The sequence below is a fragment of the Danio rerio genome, chromosome 7 (genome assembly GCF_052040795.2).
Source record: "Danio rerio strain M-AB ecotype USA chromosome 7, GRCz13ab, whole genome shotgun sequence".
NCBI lineage: Eukaryota > Metazoa > Chordata > Actinopteri > Cypriniformes > Danionidae > Danio > Danio rerio.
In genome coordinates, this window is record NC_141027.1 from 57,874,147 (window position 1) to 57,896,449 (window position 22,303).

Genomic DNA, 22,303 nt, shown 5'->3' on the forward strand with positions numbered 1-22,303 from the left:
GTGGTTGCCTACATTCTTAAAAATGCATTATGTTCCATAGAAGAAAGAAGACCAAGTTTGTTCTGGTACTTTTTGGTATTTTTTTCCTTTTGCTCTCAAGTTATTGTATAAAAAACATATTCATGAAATAAAGTTTTTGTTACATCAGTATAGAAATTAAGCAAATGCAGTTTCTTAACTATGAATAAAAAAATAATGCTGTGGAAGGCATTCACTAAAACCTTACAAGAAGAAAATGAAGACTAACACTTTCTCCTGCAGTTTGAAGCATAATTGCTAGATCAGGTTCAGCTGACTATTAAAGCAAAACATCAGCCTTCAATGTGTGACTGGCTGCAACAAGCTCCTTTTATGGCCTTGGGAGTTAAGTGAGGTATCTTCCTGGCAGGACATGAAGTCTGCCTTTCTTTATTGGTTTTCTGGGTGTGATTCACCTCTGACTGAGTGAATGAAAGCAGATCTAATAGAAGACACCACTGTACCGAGCCCTAATCAATCGCAAGCTCTGATGATAAACATATTTTATCGCAATGACAAATAGAACAAAACGCACAAATGAATTTATTGTAGAAATTAATCTTGTTGGTAAGATAGCTGGACAGCACAGAATAACCCTGACTTAGCTTGTATTATAATTGCTATGTCTGTGGGACTCTTGTTTTGAAAATGGGACAGGCTGTAAGGAAGAGTAATTGAGCAGTTTTGTGAAGCAGGCAAAGATCTCGTCTGTTCTCAGCATGTCAGAATTTTCAATGCTGGATATACAGATTGTATATATAAGTATCACCCTTACCATAGAACAGAACGCACATGAATGAATTTTTTTGTATAAATTAATCTTGTTGGTAAAGTAACTGGACCACACACAATTGTCTTTAGTCAGTTTTTAACATAATAAAAGTTTAAAGCATAAAAATTTAATAACGCTGGAACTACCAGAATTCTACAAGTACTCGAATGGCCAGAGCTGTCATTCTTGCCATTTATATAAAAATGTACCAAGTTGAATTTTTCCTTCGATTGAGCATTTAAAATAAGTTTGAAATGTCTGTTGTCAAATGTTATGCAGACATTACCTAGTTTTCCTCAATGTGGCCTATAATTGTGTATAAATGTTACATGTTTCCCACTTTGTTCAGCAATGTTGTTTATGAAAGTTAAAAAGACATGTCTGAAGTAAAGTTTTGCTGTCAGAAAGTTTTTTTTAGTTTTTTTTTAGCAAAAAGTAGATAGCAACAGAGACATGAGAACAGCCAAGGCTCATTCTGATTACGTACCCCTATTTACATTTCTAAGAGAGTAAAATATGCCTCAAGAGTTATGTTTTTTTGCAGTTTTTGTTTTCGCGAATCAGCGAGTCCGCTGTGTACGCTTATTCAGATCTCAAACGTCTCTCGTGAGTGCCATGTGCACCTGCTGTTCTCACGTAAATCCACCAGAGGCCTCTGTCGACTGACTAACTAACAGACTGACCAACAAACCGATCCCCCCACCCTCATACCCTTTCCAAAACCCAACCAATGGTGTTTTAAAAAGCACAGATTGACCCGCCCACCCCGTTCCCCAAACCCAACCACAGTGTTTATAAAAGCAATCCAGAAAAAGAAAATCTCTCACCTGATCTTTACCACATTTTCAGATTTTATCACATTCTCACCCTGTTATTTACATGTTTGTTTTATTTTTTGGCCATTTGTTGTTTTGTTTTTGTCTTACCTGTTTTTGCCTTATCTGTTGTCTAACCTGGGCTCGAGCCCCGTTGTCGTGGTCAACTCCGCTCTGCATCTCAAATCTGTTCACGTACATAGCAAGCGAACTGGTAACAGCGTTTATTTTAAAGATGAAATTCAGCTATACGTTCTTCTGGCTACATAATTTGCGGTCTCCAGACATGCATACAGGGCTGTTTTTTCAGAACAAGCTTTTGTTGCATGAGAAAAAGTAACGGACCCTGGATTGCGTGTGGTCAGTTTAGATTATATGGTCATTCAAGATAGAAATTCTCAGATCACTTGTAATTTTATTTAACTAACAAAGTTAGAATTAAATATACACATGTTAAGTGAGGGTACTATAGTTAAATGGGATTATTTTAACAAAATTATTAAATTACTAAATTTGAAAAAAAATTAGCAAAATGTGTACCTACCTACAGCTGTAGTGATAAATAACACTTTAGACCACAGATAACAGTTACACTGAAGTCTCCAGTCATCAGTGGCCTAGAAAAAGCTGCTTTATATTTTACAAGTGGCAGGTTGCCTAATCATATTGAGATCACATGATCGCTTCAATGCTATATCTAGGTAGTCCTTGTATTTTTTGGGCTCTTTTGGTTGCAGAATAAATAAATCATGGTTTTTGAAATAAGAAATAATAATAGCCCTGTTATGGATTGGCCATCTGTTACGGGTGTTTTACCCTGGTCACCGGGAAAGACTCCAGCATCCCCACAACTCCACAGAGCATATGTGGTTTGGTCAATGGATGGATGGAAATAATAATAATTGGTGGAAATATCAAGTGGCATCTGCTTTGCAAGATATGGTTTTTTTATATACTTTTAAAATGTTGGTCTTAAATTTAACAACTTATAATAGCAAATGAATATTTTTTTTGCATTATGCACAAAAAGAAAAGATTTCACTGTTATATTAAGTTTTTTCAGTCTAGAGTGCTGACATATTTAGGTCAATTCAGAAGTCAGCATCACCTTGGTTTTCTCTACAAAATCCCCAAAGGACATTTCTCTGAATATTGGATTATTTCAGCAAAGAAACAGTGTAACCAAAGAAAAAGAAGTTTGTTATTCTCACATTTTGTTGATGGAAGTATTATCACAAAAATGATCACGAAGCCTAAATAGAAAAGGCAGAAATAATCATTTTTAAAAACCTACGCTATAGTCTAAACATTACGACTAAGCTTTGAACAATCTGTTTTTGTTTTAAAACATTTTACTAAAGGTTACTGATGGTTTAAGTTAGATTACTTTAAAAAGGGCAATAATGAGCTATAAAGCAGATTTTTTATGTCCCTGTATCCCTTTTATATTGAAGTAATAAATATCAGACTAGGGCTGAGAGATATGATAGTACATTTTTAACACAGAATAAATTGTCAATCATAATAGATTTTTGTTATTCCATGAATAAGATCAGGTCAGCAATCTGAGGTGAACTTTTACCTGTAATTTAGGTTAAATCTTTTTAATTACTGACTTGAAACTTCGACTGTGAGTACAGAATAGCTATGTGTACAACACCTCTCAGTGTAAGGTAAACAGTCACTCATTATCACTGGTAACTTCTGTTGCACAACAGACAGTAACTAACAGCCTTCCCCAGGTCCTGGTGGCTACGCGGTAACATGACTGATTTATATTAGATTAGGAAAATAAAAAAGAAAAATACACAAATAACATTATGTTATGACAAAATGTTTTCTCTTATTAGTATAGGTCAGAATATATGAAAAAGGATTGACTTATGGACTGTGACACTCAGCATGTGACACTCAGACACTCAGCTCAGCATGTGCTCTGAGATTTTTTTTTTTTTTTACAATTAAACCACACTGTACTGAACTGAACTAAACTGAATTTAAACTCTGAAAACTGGACTGACTGCTTTGACACAATCTACGTTGTAAAAGTGCTATATGCCACGGTCACAATTAGGAGCAAAGAGATGTTTGAAGACAAATCCAGAGTTGTAGTCAAAAACACAGGTGATGGGTCAATATAGGCAGGAAGCAGACAACATAAACAAACAAACAAGGCGAGGGTCAAAATCAGGTAAAAGCAAGGCGAGGAAAACGCATTGTAATGTTCACAATCAGTATAACAAGACTTAGAACAGTTGTATGTGTGTGTGAGTGCTCTCTTTATAGTCCATGTAATCAGTTCATAAGCAGCTTCAGCTGTGAGTGTTTGCATTCAGACAGGATCTAGGCCAAGCGTGTGAGTGGTGCATGACTGGATCTTGTAGTTTTTTTGCTGCCAAATTTGTAGTTTAGTGTTTACTAACCATCTGCACTGGCTGGATCGCTGGTGACTGTGACGCAAGATATTTAGCAAGATCCAAATAAAAGAAGTAAAGTTATTTTCATTGATGAAGCAGTTAAGTTTTATTTATTTGAACCTTTTTGTAGATTTTTTTTGGAATAACCAACTATTTAAATAACTGTATAGTTAAATATGTCAATATTGTTAAATAAATTACCCAATATATCAGACCTTATTTCAACAATTTCACAAATAAAAACAAAACAAAACTGTGTGCTATCTGCTGTATTGTTTCTAGAGATGCGCGGTTGGCGGTTATAGCGGCGGACTCAGCGGATAAACCGCGGATCGGGCGGATGACGTTACGAAAAAATAATACTTTAATTAAATTAGGGCGGGTGGCGGGCGGTTGAACTGTTTTATAGGCATAGCTGGCGCACCAACGAAAAAGCCTAGGACTGACTTCACAGAATGGGAGGAGGAATCGGATACACTAATTCTGGATGAAGTGTACAGAAGTATTCCTCTACAAACTGCCGTATAGACGGATCAGCAGAGGAAAATCTACTTTCCTATTGGGAAAAATAATGCCAGTCATTCCCACGACTACAGCACCATTCCAAGAGAATTCTATGCATTTCAGCAACAAGTGCTGCGAGCGAGCGCTCATTCAGTGAAGCAGGGTGCATTGGTTTAGCCTATTCTATTCTAGACATGTTGGCCTCGCTTTTACGTTCCGAGGCTAAGGTTATTTTGCCAGAATTTCTTTGTCGCAACTTTAATGGTGTAGTATTTCGTTATGCTTCAAGTTTGAGGAGAATGGGGATGATCATAAGTCCATGAGTTATTGGGGCACTTGTCATACATGCACTTTAGCCTGGTCAGACTTTATGTTCGCTCAAAGAGGGATGGCATATCTATTTTTCTAATTTAATTTCTAATTGTGGGGGTGACTGAGCCTACAAGGCTTAGGCACGATATGACGTTTTTATTAAAAAAAATTTCAACTGTTTGCTAAAGCATGCGACTAAAGCCTATGCCTACATTAAGATATTTATGTTAATATTTTTTTACTGTCTGTTGTTTCTTTTGGCATATAAAATAGGTATTGTCTGATAGAGATATAAATAAAGGTTCATCTTGTCGCAGAACTGGTGTTGTTTCCGATTTCTACAAGCTCAATAACATCCACAGCAAAAAATAAAAAATAAAAAAATAGTCGAAAAACTGTGCCCATTAATTATATGTGCAAGGCAAGCAGGTACGTTTTTGGGGTTGCTATGGACAACTACAAATGTAAACATTATTAGGCTATAATGTAAATGACTTATTATTCTATCTATTTACTAAAAAATAAAGTGAAATAGGCATTTAGTAGTAGGCTTAATAGCAGCATGTTGAAATGATGTGTCAATGCGTTTTCTATTAGGCTACAATAAAAAAAAAGTTGTATAGTACAGTGCGTTTAATTTAGGCTATTTATTTACTTTTGTCCCTGTGCGCCGATTGGAGACAGAGTTCACTGCTGATATTCTGAGAGCTCGGGTGCTTCTCATTTCTTATTTGTGCATCCTTGTTTCCTTTCCTTGCTTTCTTTCCTCGTGTTTCCACCCCACCGGGATAAAGTTACGAGGGAAAGACGCAAGGAAAAGACTCAAGGACCGAGGAATCGAATCAAGTGAAAAGACACGTCCTTGTATCTTTAGCGTCACTTCAAAGCGTCATCAATTAATGACTTGCATGTTTGGATTAACTGCATGTCTACATTAAAGTCATTATTATATAATGATCAATAAAGAAACATTCATTTAATAATAAAAAGGAAAAAGCCATTCAAATAAAGAGCCCAATCAGCAGATGGCGACGGGTGCGGTTTTAAAAATTGGTCAAAAATGTTAGTGCGGATGGATGGTGGACGGATGATGAATTTTGTCATGCGGTTGCGGATGAAATAATAGCCCATCCGCGCATCTCTTGTTTCCGCGCATTTCTTGATTGTTTCCAGGGTTGGGCTAAACAATATTACAAACCCAAATCAGAAAAAAATGGACAGTATGGAAAATGCAAATAAAAAAAGAAAGTAGTGATTTCCAAATTTACTTTCACTTGTATTTCATTGCAAACAATGTGAACACAAAAAAATGTCATGTTTTGTCTGGTCAATTTCATTTCATTTGCAAATTGTCACCGACTCGGTCCCAGTCACTCCCCTCACTGGCCAACAGAGGCCACCATCTCCGGACTTCTAAGCATTACATCATCCACTTACACTGATCCAGCACACCTGAACTGAATCCCGTTAATGACCCACGCACCCTTTATAAGCTGCACTCAAACACTCAGTCTTTGCGAAGTCTTGTTCAGCCCCGGCCAGCATTACTGAGCGTTATATCCTGCCTGATCTCCTGTGTATTACTCCAGCCCGTTTATGACTCTGCTTTGCCTTCTACCTGCCCACGACCCAAGCCTGTTACATGGACTCTGATACTCGCTGCCTGCACCTGACCCAAGCCTGATACACGGAATCTGAATCACGCCACCTGCCTCTGACCCATGCCTGGTAAATCACTCTGTGTCTGTCAGCCGCCAGCTTTAAGACCTTTATTACTATTGTTGTTGTGTGTTCGCTTCTTTGAGCGTATTGAATGTTTGAGTGAAAGTGTGACTAATAAATACTGCATAATGGATCCCTCCGTGTCAGTCTCCTCGTTACACAAATATACATCCTTTCCTGTCATTCAGACCTGCAACACATTCCAAAAACAGTTGGGACAGGAGCAATTTAGGGCTAGTAATCGGGTAAATTGGATAAATAATCAAGTGATTTAAAACAGGTGATGTCAACAGGTGATTGGTAATTATAATTTGGTACAAAAGCACCATCCAAGAAAGGTCTAGTTCGTTAGAAGCAAAAATGGGCCGAGGATCACCAGTTTACCATTTGGATACTTCACCTACAACATGGCAGAACATCATTAAAATATTCAAGGAATCTGGAGAAATATCAGGTTGTAAAGGACCAAGGCACTAAGCTGAACAACCGTCATCTCCGATCACTGAGGTGGCACTTCATTAAGAATCGGCATGCATCTATAAGCGATTATCACCACATGAGTTCAGGACTACATTGGCAAACCTTTGTCAATTACCACAACACTTAGTTACATCCAGAAATGCCAGTTAAAACTGTACTGTGCCAATAAGCCCTATGTTAAGAGTGTTCAGAAGCGCCGTCGACTTTTCTGGGCTCGGAGGCATCTGGGATGAACCATCACACAGTGGTAACATGTCTTGTGGTCAGATGAATCAGTATTAATGATATTTTTGGGGAGAAATGGATGCCACTATACCAGGAAGAATGTAATAAAATTAACCTGAAACATTACATTACTGGGTGTCTTCAGTCCCTAAACATCTTTTAAGTGTTGTGAAAAGGAATAGAAGCATTACAAAGTGGTATATGCTGTTCCAACCTTTTTTAAAAAGGTTGTTTCAGGAACCAAAATTGGAATGCATGTGTATTTTGAAAAAATCACAAGGAACACAATAAATAATGTTTGTTGTATTGTTTAGAAATCACCACTTTCTTTTTTTTTTTTTTTTTGCCTTTTCCATATTGTCCCAACTTTTTCTGATTTGGGATTGTAGAACTCCCTGCACAACTGTATTTCTTCAATCATAATTTTTTATACCTATAAAATTAACTGGTTAACATTTTCCCATTTGCAGAGTTTGTGTCAGTGGATCTTAAGTGTCAAGAAGAACTACAGAAAGAATGTGGTCTACCACAACTGGAGACATGCCTTCAACACCTCCCAGTGCATGTTTGCTGTGCTGAAGTCTGGCCGTGTTCAGGTCAGTGATAACAAATATCACAAACCCAAGGGTCACTTCAGCAAGCTTATGGCGTACGACTTCACCTTCAGTTCACAAATAAGTAACCATGCTGACACCTATTAACACATTGTGTATGTTCCCTGTAACTAAACAGTAACTAGGACAGAAAACAACTAGGTACAATTTTATCACTTTAATGTATTAATACTTGGATAAAAAAAACATTTTGTTTACCTTCATTTTAGAGAAATTGTATATTTGAAAACAAAAGAGCCTTAGACTGTTCTCTTTTAAGGAGAGATCGTTTTATAGTTATAAGTAAAAATGAAACTGGCAGAACAGTTTTATTGTGCATTACACTATAAATGTCTTCTGTTGTTTACAGTGGTAGTTAATCATTTGCATTCATACACCTGCTTAGGCTGCTAGAAAATGCATGCTTTCTGTTTGTATTTTATTCATTTTTTAATAGTAAACTCTAACATTGACTATGTTAATGTTATCAACTTTTGCAATTACTTGCAACTACAAATGATCACTGTGAATGTTTTTGTTTACGGCTAGTGTTTTATGAATTGAGAACTACACTCACCGGCCACTTTATTAGGTACACCTTACAAGTACCAAATTGAACCCACTTTTGCTTTCAGAACTGCTTTAATCCTTCATGACAGATTCAATATTGTACTGGAAATATTCCTCAGAGATTTTGATCTGTGATAGCATCACGTAGTTGCTGCAGATTTGTTTGCGGCACATCCATGATGCGAATCTCCCATTCCACCATATACCAAAGGTGCTTTATTGGATTGAGAACTGGTGACTGAGGCCATTTGAGTACATTGAACTCATTGTCATGTTCAAGAAACTAGTCTGAGATGATTCATGGTTTATGATATGGCGCGTTATCCTGTTGGAAGTAGCCATCAGAAGATGGGTACACTGGCCATAAAGGGATGGACATGGTCAGAAACAATACTCAGGTAGGCTGTGACATTGACACAATGCTCAATTGGTACTAATAGGCCCAAAGTGTGCCAAGAAAATATCCCCTACACCATTACACCATTACACCACCACCAGCAGCCTTAACCATTGATACAAGGCAGGATGGATCCATGCTTTCATGTTATTGACGCCAAATTCTGACTTTACCATCCAAATCCTGCAGAAGAAATCGAGACTCATCAGACCAGGCAAAGTTTTTCCAATTTTCTATTGTCCAATTTTGATAGCCTGTACGAATTGTAGCCTCAGTTTCCTGTTCTTGGCTGACAGAAGTGGCACCCGGTGTGATCTTCTGCTGCTGTAGCTCATCCGCCTCAAGATTGGGTGTGTTGTGCATTCAGAGATGCTCTTCTGCATACCTCAGTTGCAACGAGTGGTTATTTGAGTTTCTGTTGCCTTTTTCTCTTGGTCAGACCATTCTCAGTAAATCCTAGAGATGGTTGTGCGTGAAAATCCCAGTAGATCAGCAGCTTCTGAAATACCCGTCTGGCACCAACAACCATGTTCAAACCAACGTTCAAAATCACTTAAATCACCTTTCTTCCACATTCTGATGCTCGGTTTGAACTGCAGCAGATCGTCTTGACCATTTGTGTTAATGTGTAGTTAGACAGGTGTACCTAATAAAGAGGCTGGTAAGTGCATAAGTAAAGCCTTGTTTTGGCATTCCAGATGACTTCTAATTAGATATACATATGTGAATTTGTTTTTGGATTGCATGGATTTTTTGGGGAACACATTATTTTAAAGTGTTCTTGTTACAGTGTAACAATTTATGTATCTGCTGAGTAATATTAACGTGTTACCCATACTGGTAACAGTTTACTTGATGGGGTGTTCATAAGACTGCCATTAAAGCTTTATAATCATGGCATGACATGTGTCATGAATGTGTATGAGATTTTGTGCATACTTATAACAACTGTCATTAAGGGCCCTATCATACACCCGGCGCAAGATGTGTAGAAAATGATTTATTGCTATTTTCAGAACAGCGAAACAGTAATTTTCACGTTTTGCACCCCATCGTTTAAATAGCAAATCCGTTTGCGACACTTTGTGGACTCATGGGTGTGCTGGTCTATAAAGGTGGTGTGTTAAGGCACATTGTTGGCGCATTGCTATTTTGAAACTGCGCCATTGACCAGAGCAGAATGAGTTAGTTATGCGCCTATGTGGTTTCAAACGCTTGCACATTGTTCAATACACAGGATGTACAGCAATACACAACTATCTTTACATATGATAAAAATTAAAGGATTCAAATATTACAAAAATTAGTATTTACTACATAAATATAAAAACCTCTGCCTCCATGCCCCCTTCATGTTCGGGGGCTTTTTCAGTTTATTTATGACAATTTGCATTTGTATAATGTTATTATTATTATTATTAGCAGTATTATTTATTTTATGCGTATTTATATTTGTTTTAATAAAAACAAGCTTAGATTTGTCCGCCTGTTGGGTTTTGGAGATGTATATATCACCATTTGGGGCATAAGAATAGGACTTATGTTTGGAAATAGCTCAGTTTTTTTTACCACATTTCATTATTATTGTTCATTTATTCGTTTGCTGAAAATTAGAACTGAATTTGAAAATAGTTTTAAAACAAATCCTTGCACTTACTAAACAAAATTAAATGTGTAGACTAATGGATGTCTTCAGTGGAGTGCATACAACATTGTTTCCTTATGCGTGAAAGTAAAGGAGTAAAGTAAAGAGTAAAAGTAAAGAGGCTCAATGGAGGAGGCTCGTTTCCCATGTAAATAGAAAATGTGTCATGGCACGACGCAACTGACTCTTAAAGAGAATGTGAGATGAGATTCTGATTGGTTTAATGCACGTTATACTTAAATAGGGTTGTAACGGTATGAATTTTTCACGGTATGATAATCGTCTAAAACAATACCACAGTTTGACGGTTTCGCGGTATACGGTATGTTACAAATGTTACAAAATGATAGAACAGTGAAGCAAATTTGACTTTTTCCAAATAATATATTTTTAGTTACTATAAACAACACCACTTACAATGAACAAATAAAAATAAGAAAATAATAAATAATGTGTCAAAGTCCAAATAAAGTCCAAATAAACATGGTGCAAATCCTCAGTAAAAAATAGATATAAATATTTACTATACTATAAATAGTTAAATAACGAAACTAGATTCAATATGGAACATCCTTAGGTTTTATGTGCCAGCATGGATATGGTTGTCTATGGATATGGATATGGTTGTCTGCAATGCAGACAAACAGCTGCACCTTCATTTGCGTCTTTTGAAAACAGCAAGAGCAGCAGTTCGTCTTTGCTGTGTCACTATTTTGTAATTTTTCTGTGCTGCTGTGCATGCAGAAGTACTTAGTATGAGAATTATTTCATGCAAAACTTTTTTTTTTTGCGTTTTATTTAGCCGCGCATAAATGTATGCCTATCTCTCATTCCGTGTTGTTCAAAAAGCTTGGTCCACAAACAAAAGCGAAACCTATGCTTTTTGGTTGTGATATAGCGAGTTTGAACCAATCTGGGCATAGAGGAGGGACAATGCATCAATGTATCATATCTGATTTGTCCGGAGACACAGTGACGAGCGTTTCTTTGTCAAATCAGCGTTGTCAAATGTTGATGACGTAACCGCACTGATTCCGGAGCCTCTGAAAGTTATGTGATACAGCACTGGAAAGCTGAGATTCTCTTCTTTATGCCAATCTTTGAATTGTATGAATTGGATCAGCGGATCAAAAGTTATTAAACATTTAAGAGCAATACTTATTTTTAGCCGCGGGCGGCTGTCTCGGTCTTCAAGGGTTAAAACCGTTGATATGCAATTGTTCATGGTATGATAATCGTGCACGTTCAAATCGTGGTAGACCGTCATACCGGTATATTGTTACAACCCTATACTCAAAACAAACCCATAACTCATTAAGAGAGTAAGACCATGCGCTGGACACGCCCTTAATGCTTTTGCGCCTAGATTGTTAAAAAAGAGCCCTTAGTCTCATCCCTTCGGTTATGACATTTAAATGCAAAAATGGCATTGCTTGTTATGACAACTTGACAAACAAATACATCACAACCTGTTTATGTCTTTTTTCATGACAACTTGCAATGACTAGACAACAAAACTTGTCATAAATCAGTCATAAAAATGGTTTTCATAGGACCATTAGAAATATGAATATATATATATATATATATATATATATATATATATATATATATATATATATATATATATATATACATATATATATATATATATATATATATATATATATATATATATATATATGATGAATTTTATAACACCGTCATTATTTTTATTTTATAAAAAAAAATTATTATGCAATATTAATGACGCTGTTAAAATTATCCACTGAAAATGTGATTCGAAAAATATTCATGACACAATTATAACGCATCATGACAATCCTGTTTATGACAGATTTATGACAAGGTATGTTGTCTTGGTAATATTAAGTTGTCATGACAAAGATGAAGACTGGTTATGATGTATTTGTTTGTCAAGCTGTCATCTAAAATGGCATAACTGAACAAATTATACTTTTTAAGCATCATTGTCATAAGCATGCAAAAAATCGCATTCATGACATCCATGTCATGATTTTAAAAGTTTCATGACAGTCTTATGAACACCCCTGTCTTACTCTTGTGCTTACTATATGGTTGTAATTAGAATGTCGGTGATGTTTAGATTGAATTGCATGTAATTATGTTTAATTAGTTGTAACTATGGTAATTACATGGAACAAATGCAACAAGGACACCTTAAAATAGAGTTTTACCATTATCCTCTTTGCAGTCTTGTCTTATAATAATTTATAAATGTGTTCAATTTATCAGAGGATTTGGTGTAATGGCTGTTCCGGCATATGTTTAACCAAAATATTGTGTTTTAATTAACAGAATAATCTGAGTGATTTGGAGACTTTAGCTTTAATGATTGCAACATTGAGTCATGATTTGGACCACCGAGGGGTCAACAACTCTTACATAAAAAGGTTTGTGCTGACACTAGTTTGATGTGCCAGATGTGTTATTTCTGTATGTAAAAATAAACCTCTTGTTTCAACAGAAGTGACCATCCACTGGCCCAACTGTACTGCCACTCCACAATGGAGCATCACCACTTTGACCAGTGTCTCATGATTCTCAACAGCCCTGTAAGTAGTTTATAGACAGACTGATAGATTTACTGATTATGCAATGTTAGGGAAAATAATAGTATCTAATAAACAAAAGACTGGGTAGATTAAATATTTTGTTTTAATAGAAAATCATTGACAGCATCTACAAAATCCATGAATGTACTGACCTACATTACCAAGACTATATACAGTTGAAGTCAGAATTATTAGCCCCCTATTTATTTGTTTCCCAAATTTCTGTTTAATGGGGAGATTCTTTCAACACATTTCTAAACATAATAGTTTTAATAACTCATTTCTAATAACTGATTTATTTTATCTTTTCCATGATGACAGTAAATAATATTTGACTAGATATTTTTCAGGACACTTCTAAACAGATTAAAGTGACATTTAAAGGCTTAACTAGGTTAATTAAGTTAACTAGGCAGGTTAGAGTAATTAGGCAAGTTAATGTGTAATGATGGTTGGTTCTGTAGACAATATATATACAGTTGAAGTCAGAATTATTTGTCCCCCTTTGAATTGTTTCTTGTTTTTTAAATATTTCCTAAATGATGTTTAACAGGGCAAAGATATGTTCAGAGTATGACTGATAATATTTTTTCTTCTGGAGAAAGTCTTATTTGTTTTATTTTGGCTAGAATAAAAGCAGTTTTTAATTTTTAAAAAAAAAAAACCATTTTAGGGACAAAATTATTTGCCCCTTAAGCTAATTTTTGTTTTTATAGTCTCCAGAACAAACCACTGTTATACAATAACTTGCCTAATTACCCTAACCTGCCTAGTTAACCTAATTAATAACCTAATAAATCAGTTATTAGAAATGAGTTATTAAAACTATTATGTTTATAAATGTGATGGAAAAAAAATCTTCTCTCCCGTTAAACAGAAATTGGGGGAACATTTTTTTTTTTAGTTTTTTACACGGGAAAGTTCTCTTTTGCCAGCACAATTCCTTATTTTAGCTCTACCACGATAACGATCTAGTAAAAGGTAAGTTAACTAAGTGCATCGTAGAACAACAAATAAATTTGTTATGAAGAAAAGCCGGGATAGGCGGAACCATGTTAAATGGATTCGTAACTGAACCGCTGCGTCGGCCGCCTACGCAATCCTTTCCTTTCATAACCAAGACCGCATCCAACCAAATCAAATAACCTACACACCGAGTTATCAAAATGTCCACCACTGAGAGGTATCCACCTCTAGAAAATACATGGTTTAAGTCGAACTGAAACAATGACAGTTGTTATAAGCATGCAGAAATTACGTGTCATGTTAGAAAGCAAACTTTTAAATTAATGCATTTCCCTTTTTATCAAAATGACAATAAATAATCTGGAGCGATGAAATATTAGTGCTGGCTTTCACTAGACAGTATATCTGAGTATAGCAAAAAAAAAACAAAAAAAACATGCCAACCTTCTATAATTGATTAATTGAAGACCAAACAGGAAGTTTAAAGCCTAGATTTTAAAGAAATTTTAGGGATTTCTGCTCAGCTTAAGTTTAAAATACACTTTTTAAAGGTAACCCTATTCAAAGTATTTATTGTAAAGCACTCATTTTCTAAAGTCGGCTTTGCAAATGTTTTTTTTTTTACTAATTTTGCCTGCCTGTTTAAAATTTGAAGTTTATGTTATGAGATTTTGTATGCTTGTACACGTACTTTAGTAAAATAGAAAACATTTATAATTATCAAATATAAATCAAATAGTGAAAAATTTGATAATATTATTAATTAGCAAATTATTGTTAATAATAACCAGTTTTGTGAGGCATTCATTTAGTTTTTCAAGCAAATAACAAAATGAAAGGCCGTTTAAATGCAAGCGCTGTCAGGAGCAGCAGGCAAACACTGAAACTCCCTTGAAAACAAACTCCCCTGGTAAAATAACTTATGTCTGGTGTGAAACCCACTTTATATCATATCTCAGTCAAGCTGAGGAGAGCATTAATATTTAACAAACCAGCTCTTAAATGTGGTAAATTTATAATAGCATAGCAGTTCAGCGGAAGTGTCATTTTGTTAATAGTATTAATAAATAACTTCAATAGTAAACCTGTAATGTGATGATCTCTGACTCTACTCCTGATAAGAGTTATTTACTCCTGCATTAGAAATTCAGATTTCATATATAAGCATTATGATTTTGCACAGAAAAAAAAACTCTTTAGTGCACATTTATATTAGGGAATAATCATCATCTCTCACATTCAGCAAATTCAATAAGAACGCCTTGCTTTTCTCATTGTCATGGCAACATTCTGACATCATCAGTGTTCATCACTTCATCATCTTGGAAGTATAAGGTTCTCTCTGACATTTTTGTCAAAATTGAGTTATTGACATTCTTATTAAATAACAACTTATTTACATTATGGGATGTTTTTTTTTGTAAGTTGTTTACATTTTAAGACTTTTTATTTTAAAAAAACAATTGTTACACACATTTTGTTTACTATATGGAATACAAAGCTCAATATCTCAAAATTGTTCAGAGCGCAGATAGAACCTTATAATTCCAAGGTGATGATTTGCCCTGCAATGTAGCTTTTGTTAAAAAAAAACATTGCTTGTACTACTAAAGGATGGGAATTTGAATACTGACCTATCTCAAGTATTAAACTACTTTACTGTACAGGCAAGAGTGATCAACTATGTATTTTTAAAGAGACATGCTATTTCTTTAATACCGTCAATATATGTGCCATGTATTTAATTGTTCTTTGTATATCAGGTTCTCCAGAAATGTTTTTTCTTGTCCGTGTACAACCCTAGGATTTGTCCATAGAATAAAAAGCTCTCTTTTACCTTTTTTTGGAAAGGTTGTAAATTTTAGTGAACTTTGACCCAGGGTAACCTAGTTTGCTTCTGAGTTTTATGTTGAACAAATGTATAATTCGTATTTCCTGTGTTTGGAGGAACTGTGATTAGATAAGTTACTTCATGTCCATTACATTAGCAATACTCAAAATAACAGTCCCAAATAGATGTACACTCACTGGCCACTTTATTAGATACACCTTACTGGTTTCAGGTTGGGCCCCCTTTTGCCTTCAGAACTGCCTTTATCCTTCATGGCATAGATTCAACAAGGTACTGAAAATATTGTTCAGAGATTTTTGGTTCATATTGACTTGAGCATCACGCAGTTGCTGCAGATTTGTCAGCTGCACATCCATGTTATGAATCTCACGTTCCACTACATCCCAAAGGTGCTCTCTTAGATTGAGATATGGTGAATCTATGCCACGAGATTTAAAGCAGTTCTGAAGGCAAAAGGTGGGTCCAACCTGGTAAGGTGTACCTAATAAAGTGGCCAGTGAGTGTATATCGTCATCTAAAATATCTTAATATCTTTTATGAAGATGAACAAAGAGTCTTGTGATATGGAAAACATTTGGGTAAGTGATTAATAACAGATTTTGTGGATGAATTAACACTTTAAATAAAGAGTTAATCCTCAACTTCCTACAAAATGCAGACAAAGTTATTCTGTAGTGTAACATCAATGTGTCATGCAAAGAAACATTATATGGCCAGATCAATATAATCTATAGTCTTGATCTAAAATCTATCCATCATAATGGTGTCAATTTAAAAGCCCCATCTGCTGACATAATGTTGACCTAATTCATGTTTCACAGCAAGAAACCACATCGTTTATTTAAAAGGCCAACATGAAAATAACCTGTAGTGTTTTATGGTCATATTGCCCCTGTCTTCATTTACATAATAATATAGACAGAATATCTTTCTCTCTCAGGGTAATCAGATTCTGAGCGGTCTTTCCCTGGATGAGTACAAGACGACACTGAAGATGATTGAGAAGGCTATTTTGGCCACTGACCTGGCTGTGTACATGAAGTAGGTACCAGATGTCAAGCTCAGCCGGAAGCTCTTTGAGAGAGCCTGAAAAGAGATTTTTTATTTGAGCACACTGGAGCTGATTATGATCCATTTTCTGTTGTCTGTTCATAATGCTGTCTGTCTGCAGAAAAAGAACAGAATTCTTCGAGCTAGCTAAGAACAGTCAGTTTGAATGGGAAGACGATTGCCACAGGGATCTATTAAGGTGAGCATTCGGTCAATAACGTAATGTGCTATTGTTTAGCTCACTGCATATATATATATATATATATTTCCTAATTATGGTGTTATGATTTTCTGTAGGTCGATGCTGATGACAGCATGCGATATATCTGCCATTACAAAACCATGGCCAGTTCAGAAGAAGGTAAAGCTACACATGTTTATATACTACATTTATAATTATAGTAATAAAAAAACTTTATAACTTATAATAAAACAAAACTATATACATTTCTATTTATATTCTTCTAAAACACTTTATATTTCATTAAATTGAGCATTATTCAGTGAATATCAGTTTATATGTATTTTGACATCCAGCTACTAGTTTACTGAGAAATGAAAATTCTGTTATTAATTACTCACCCTCGTGTTGTTCCAGTGTCCTGAGATCTTAGTTTTTTTTTTTTTTTTTTCAGAACACAAATTAAAATGTATTAGATGAAATTCGAGAGCTCTCTCATCCTCCATATACAGCAAACAAGATGTTCAAATTTCAGAAAACGAAACCAAAAACACAATCAAAATATTCAGTGTGCCTTCAGTGGTCCAAGTGTAATCAATCAAAGCTCCAAAAACACTACTTTGAACATGACTTTGTTTTCTCTGCATCACATCCGGCATCATGTTTACTATGGGCAATACAATGCATGTTGTATGGCTGACTCTAATGGCATAATGTGGTATTCCCTGCAGTAAACAGAAGCAAAAACATTTGGCTTTATCATACACACCGGCAAAATAATGCGCAAGACTTGTTTGGCATGATTTGTTGCTATATTTAGACCAGCGCAACTTTAATTTTCACGTTTTGCACCACGTTGTTTCAATAGCTAATCCAGTTGAGTCACTTTGCGGACTCATGGTCATGCTGGTCTACAAAGGAGGTGTGTTAAGCCTGGTTTATACATTTATACTTCTGTGCTCTCTGTTGGTCTGCATTAACACTAGTTGGCAGTGATGTGTTAATGTTCCTCTGTGTCGAGTTTCTTCGCTCGTGTTTTGTTTTTTCTGAACGCTTTCTGAATGTTCAAGTGGCTCAAACTCACTCAATTTGCGGCAGGAACCGGCGGACGTGCAACAACTTTACGGGACTCCACACTTGTAAACAATCGCTCCATCGGGCTCGCGCCGCTCTCGGTGCCGCCCAGACTCATCAGCGCTACCAAGCCGACCAATCACAGAGCTTGCGCTACGTGTCGGTGCGACGTGTAGTTACATTTTTTGAGAGGTGCACGTCAGCGACGGCCACGGCGTAGGGCTATGCGTCAACGCGTAGGCTGTGCCGTAGCATACGTGTGCGATTGACGCAGAAGTATTAATCAGCCTTTAAGGCACATTGATGGTGCGTTGTTATTTTGAGGAACTAAAATAGACTGGGCTATAGACCAGCTGAAGAGCAAGTTATGTGTCTGTGTGGGTTCAAACACTTACACAATAGCCGCATTTCCACTATCAGGCCAGTGCGAGCCAGGGCTTATATCGGGCCAGGCCGGGCCAATCGCCCGGGAGGTTGAGCAGTGAGGCCGAAATCATGTCGCGTTTCTACTGTGGGGCTAGTAGCTCGCAGCGCGTCACGCAAACCCCGCCCCCAGAACATCCTCTGAATCGAACGTCACTCAAACCGCCCACTTCAGAGAGAATCATGCAGATAAAGCACACCATCACATCATCACGAAACTATTAAAATTAGGACAACCAAAACAAACAAATGACACGTTACTGTACAGCAGTACAACACATGTCTATACGCACATGCCTGTGTGTTTTCATTCATCATATTCATTTACTCGCCGACCGACTGGCATCGAAATCCAGTGGTCTTGCCACCAACGGAGGGACCCGGAGCGCAGGGAGCGCACACATCCATAATATAAAACCACATATATAAATTTCTCCGTTAATAACTCGATATAAAATGTTTTTTATAACATCCTCTAGACAGAATCTGTCCAACATTCATCCCAAATGCTCCGGAGAGAACTGAAACATGATTTTTTCCCCCTATAGGCTTTATGACACTTAATAGGTGATTCCCTTTATTTAAAGATGTTGCTTATTATATCTAAAGTAAAGGAAAGTGTTCAGTGTTTCAGCACATAAGAGCAGCACGTAATAAAATATAGCCTATATTTCGTTGCGCTCAGCAGCTATGCACTAATAAAGCTCTTTATGTATTTAAAATGTCCTTTTTTAATTTTACCACGTCATATAAAAACATACACACTTGTTTGAGGACACAGAACACATTTTGAACTTGCAGTTTTCCCCGTCAAAAAAGTGCTGCGCAGCTGCAGACAGAAAAAAAAGGTCGCCTAGTTTCTGCGTTCACTCACCCCGAAAATGCTCAGTTTGCATGATTTGATTAATTTCATCGTATCCAAATACTTTATAAATAATATTTAAAACATTCTCCGGTGTTTATTTATTTTTATTTTTTTAGAAAATATCTAAAATCTTTTTTTCAAAGAGGCTTTTGAAAAATGAAAGTTTAATATAAATTTGAAACAGTTTGATATAGTACCTAACTGTTATAGCTATAGCTTTTGTTAGTTTTAAATTGGTTAATTTATTTAATGTGATTTTATTATAGGCCTATCTAATATTTGTAATTCTTTAAATTATTTCAATATAGGGCTATTTTATCTAGATATGACACTATTGTTGTGAGCCTACAGAAGTGGGCATGAAATTTGTAAAGTTTAATGTCCTACTGTTGTATTCATATAGTGTATTATCTCCAAAATAAATTAAAACAATAAAAATAAAAGAAAAAAGCCGCTCGCGGCATCAACAGAGCTATGAATGGAGCGCTTTTTTCGGTCTCACACACATACACAGGCATCTAAACGCGCAAAAACACACATAGTATTAAACTTGACAAAACCTCTTGAAAACCTTTACTGTCTGCTGTGTCTTTAATATGGTGTAAAGATTATTATGCGTTATTGAAACATCAAAGATGCAGCAAAGAAAGATCATTTTATGCAACAGCCTTACATTTAAAAGAGAAACTTAAGGGCGATCATATGCAAAAAAGACCCCAGCCTATAATTTGTTCCAGATGTTTTATTTCCCTTATTTATTTATTTGTTTGGCGCATGTACTCGAGTGCGATCGGAAAACTGTGCCCGCCTCTCCTTTCACTCCGCCCCGAAGCCCCGGCTGGCCCTCCTTGGCCCAAGGTATTCGGCGGGCCGAAAAAGGCTGGCCGTTGGCCCCGAGAAAGCCCCGCTTTGGCCCGATTAGGCCCCGGAAGTGACAGTGGAAACGCCACTGGCCTTGGCTCGCCCTGGCTCGCTCGCTTTAGGCGCGATAGTGGAAACGCGGCTATTGATTAATACACACAGGATGTACAGCAGTTCACAAATATCTTTACATTGGAAAACAAAATGAAACGATTAAAATGTCACAAAAATTATTATTTTCTACATAAATATAAAAATCACTACATCCATACCTTCTTCATCTCTGTGGGGCTTTTTTTCAGTTTATTCATGACAATCTGCATTTGTATAATGTAATTATTATTAACAGTATTATATATTATATGCATATTTATATTTGTTTTAATAAAAACAAGTTTAGATTTGTCCTGTCGGGCTTTGGAGATGTATGCATCACCATACGGAGCATAAGAACAGGACGTGTGTTTGGATATAACTCAGTTGTTTGACAACATTTCATTATTATTGTTCATTTATTTGTTTGCTGGAAATTAAAACTGAACTTTTAAGTTGTTTTGAAACAAATCTTTGTGCTTAACAAACACAATTACAAATGTAGGCTAATGGATGTCTTCAGTGGAGTGCGTACAACAACGTTTCCTTAAACCACGAAAGTAAAGGAGTAAAGTAAAGATTAAAAGTAAAGAGGCTGAATGGAGGAGGCTTATTCTTTATCCTGGCGCTGCAGATGGTCTGTTGAACTGTTTTCTTGCTAGTTAAGCATTTAGTTTTTCCTCTTACAAAGTCTATCATGTAAATAGCAAATGCAACATGGTGCAACGCAGCTGACTCGTTTTTTTGTTTTTTTTTACCAAATATATTTTGTGCAGACACAATATCATGTACATACAAAAATAAGTAATATACTTATGTTCTTCTTTTCACAACTAAGACAATGACCATAAAAACAATATAGTTATTAAATAACACAGTAAATGTAAAATAAATAAAATATATAAATAAATAAACAAATAAATACACAATTGACACAATTGGACTCTTAGGGAATGGGAGTTGAGACTCTCATTGGTTTAATGCACTTTATGCTCAAAACACACCCATAACTCATTAAGAGAATAAGCAAAACCCTGTTAGATCGTATTTTTCCATCCTTAAAATAGCAAAAGTGGATTCAGACATGCCCTTAAGGCTTTTGTGCCATGCGCGTTACACTTTGCGCCTAGATTGCTAAAATAGAGCCCTTTATGAAACAATGTTGTTTTTACAGTTGTTTTGGTGCACATAAGTATTCATTGAGCTTCATATGATTACAGTTGAACCACTGAAGTCACAAAGAAGGTTTTAACAATGTTTTTGGTTGCTTTATTGGTACCATTGCTGACTATGAAGGGTCATTGAGCGTTTGGATTTCAATAAATGTCTTAATTTGTGTTCGAAAAATGAACAAAGTTCTCAGGGAATTAGTACAACTGAAGGTGAGTAATAATTAACTATCTTCATTTCAAGTTGAGTTTACAAAATATTTAAACGTTATTAGTATAACATATTTCATTGCTTTGGAAATTTTATAAACACATTCTGTATACTGTATATGTCCTGTAAAGCTGTGGTCACACTTCACCATTCTCCCCATAGACTTCTTTTCATACACACGCGAATGCGTCAGACCGGAAACTCAAGGCAATGCGTCAAGTTTTGCAGTTCGCTGTGTTGGAAAGTTCAAGCTTGGTGAACTCTGACCTGCGAAATCGCATCACATGACTGCGTGAGACCAATTGAGGATCAAAACATTACCTCATAGTACATGAATTTACAACATGCACCAATCACTCGCTTTTTTTAATGTCTAATCATCTTGTTTAATCCCGCCCCATTTCGCAGCGCAGTATGACAGAATTTTGCAAGCTTAAACTCTGCAGCTTAAATCCTCTGTTATATGACATCATGACTATCTCCTCTCACTCATTTCCATGAATGTTCGCTTT

General features: G+C 35.9%; 2 protein-coding genes across 10 annotated transcripts in view; one reads left to right on the forward strand and one right to left on the reverse strand.

The window, feature by feature from the left end:
* Window positions 1-22,303, reverse strand: part of LOC147843209 (uncharacterized) — a 527,423-nt gene that overhangs the window by 200,951 nt on the left and 304,169 nt on the right. The gene's annotated exons all lie outside the window — the stretch shown is intronic.
* Window positions 1-22,303, forward strand: part of pde5ab (phosphodiesterase 5A, cGMP-specific, b) — a 109,654-nt gene that overhangs the window by 83,009 nt on the left and 4,342 nt on the right. For 7 of the 9 annotated variants that reach the window (XM_087259345.1, XM_087259343.1, XM_087259344.1 and 4 more), the window contains 6 exon segments: window positions 7,736-7,861; window positions 12,790-12,884; window positions 12,959-13,046; window positions 16,805-16,905; window positions 17,036-17,113; window positions 17,212-17,275. In XM_087259345.1, the coding sequence (XP_087115471.1) occupies window positions 7,736-7,861; window positions 12,790-12,884; window positions 12,959-13,046; window positions 16,805-16,905; window positions 17,036-17,113; window positions 17,212-17,275 (552 nt within the window). 9 annotated transcript variants of the gene reach the window in all.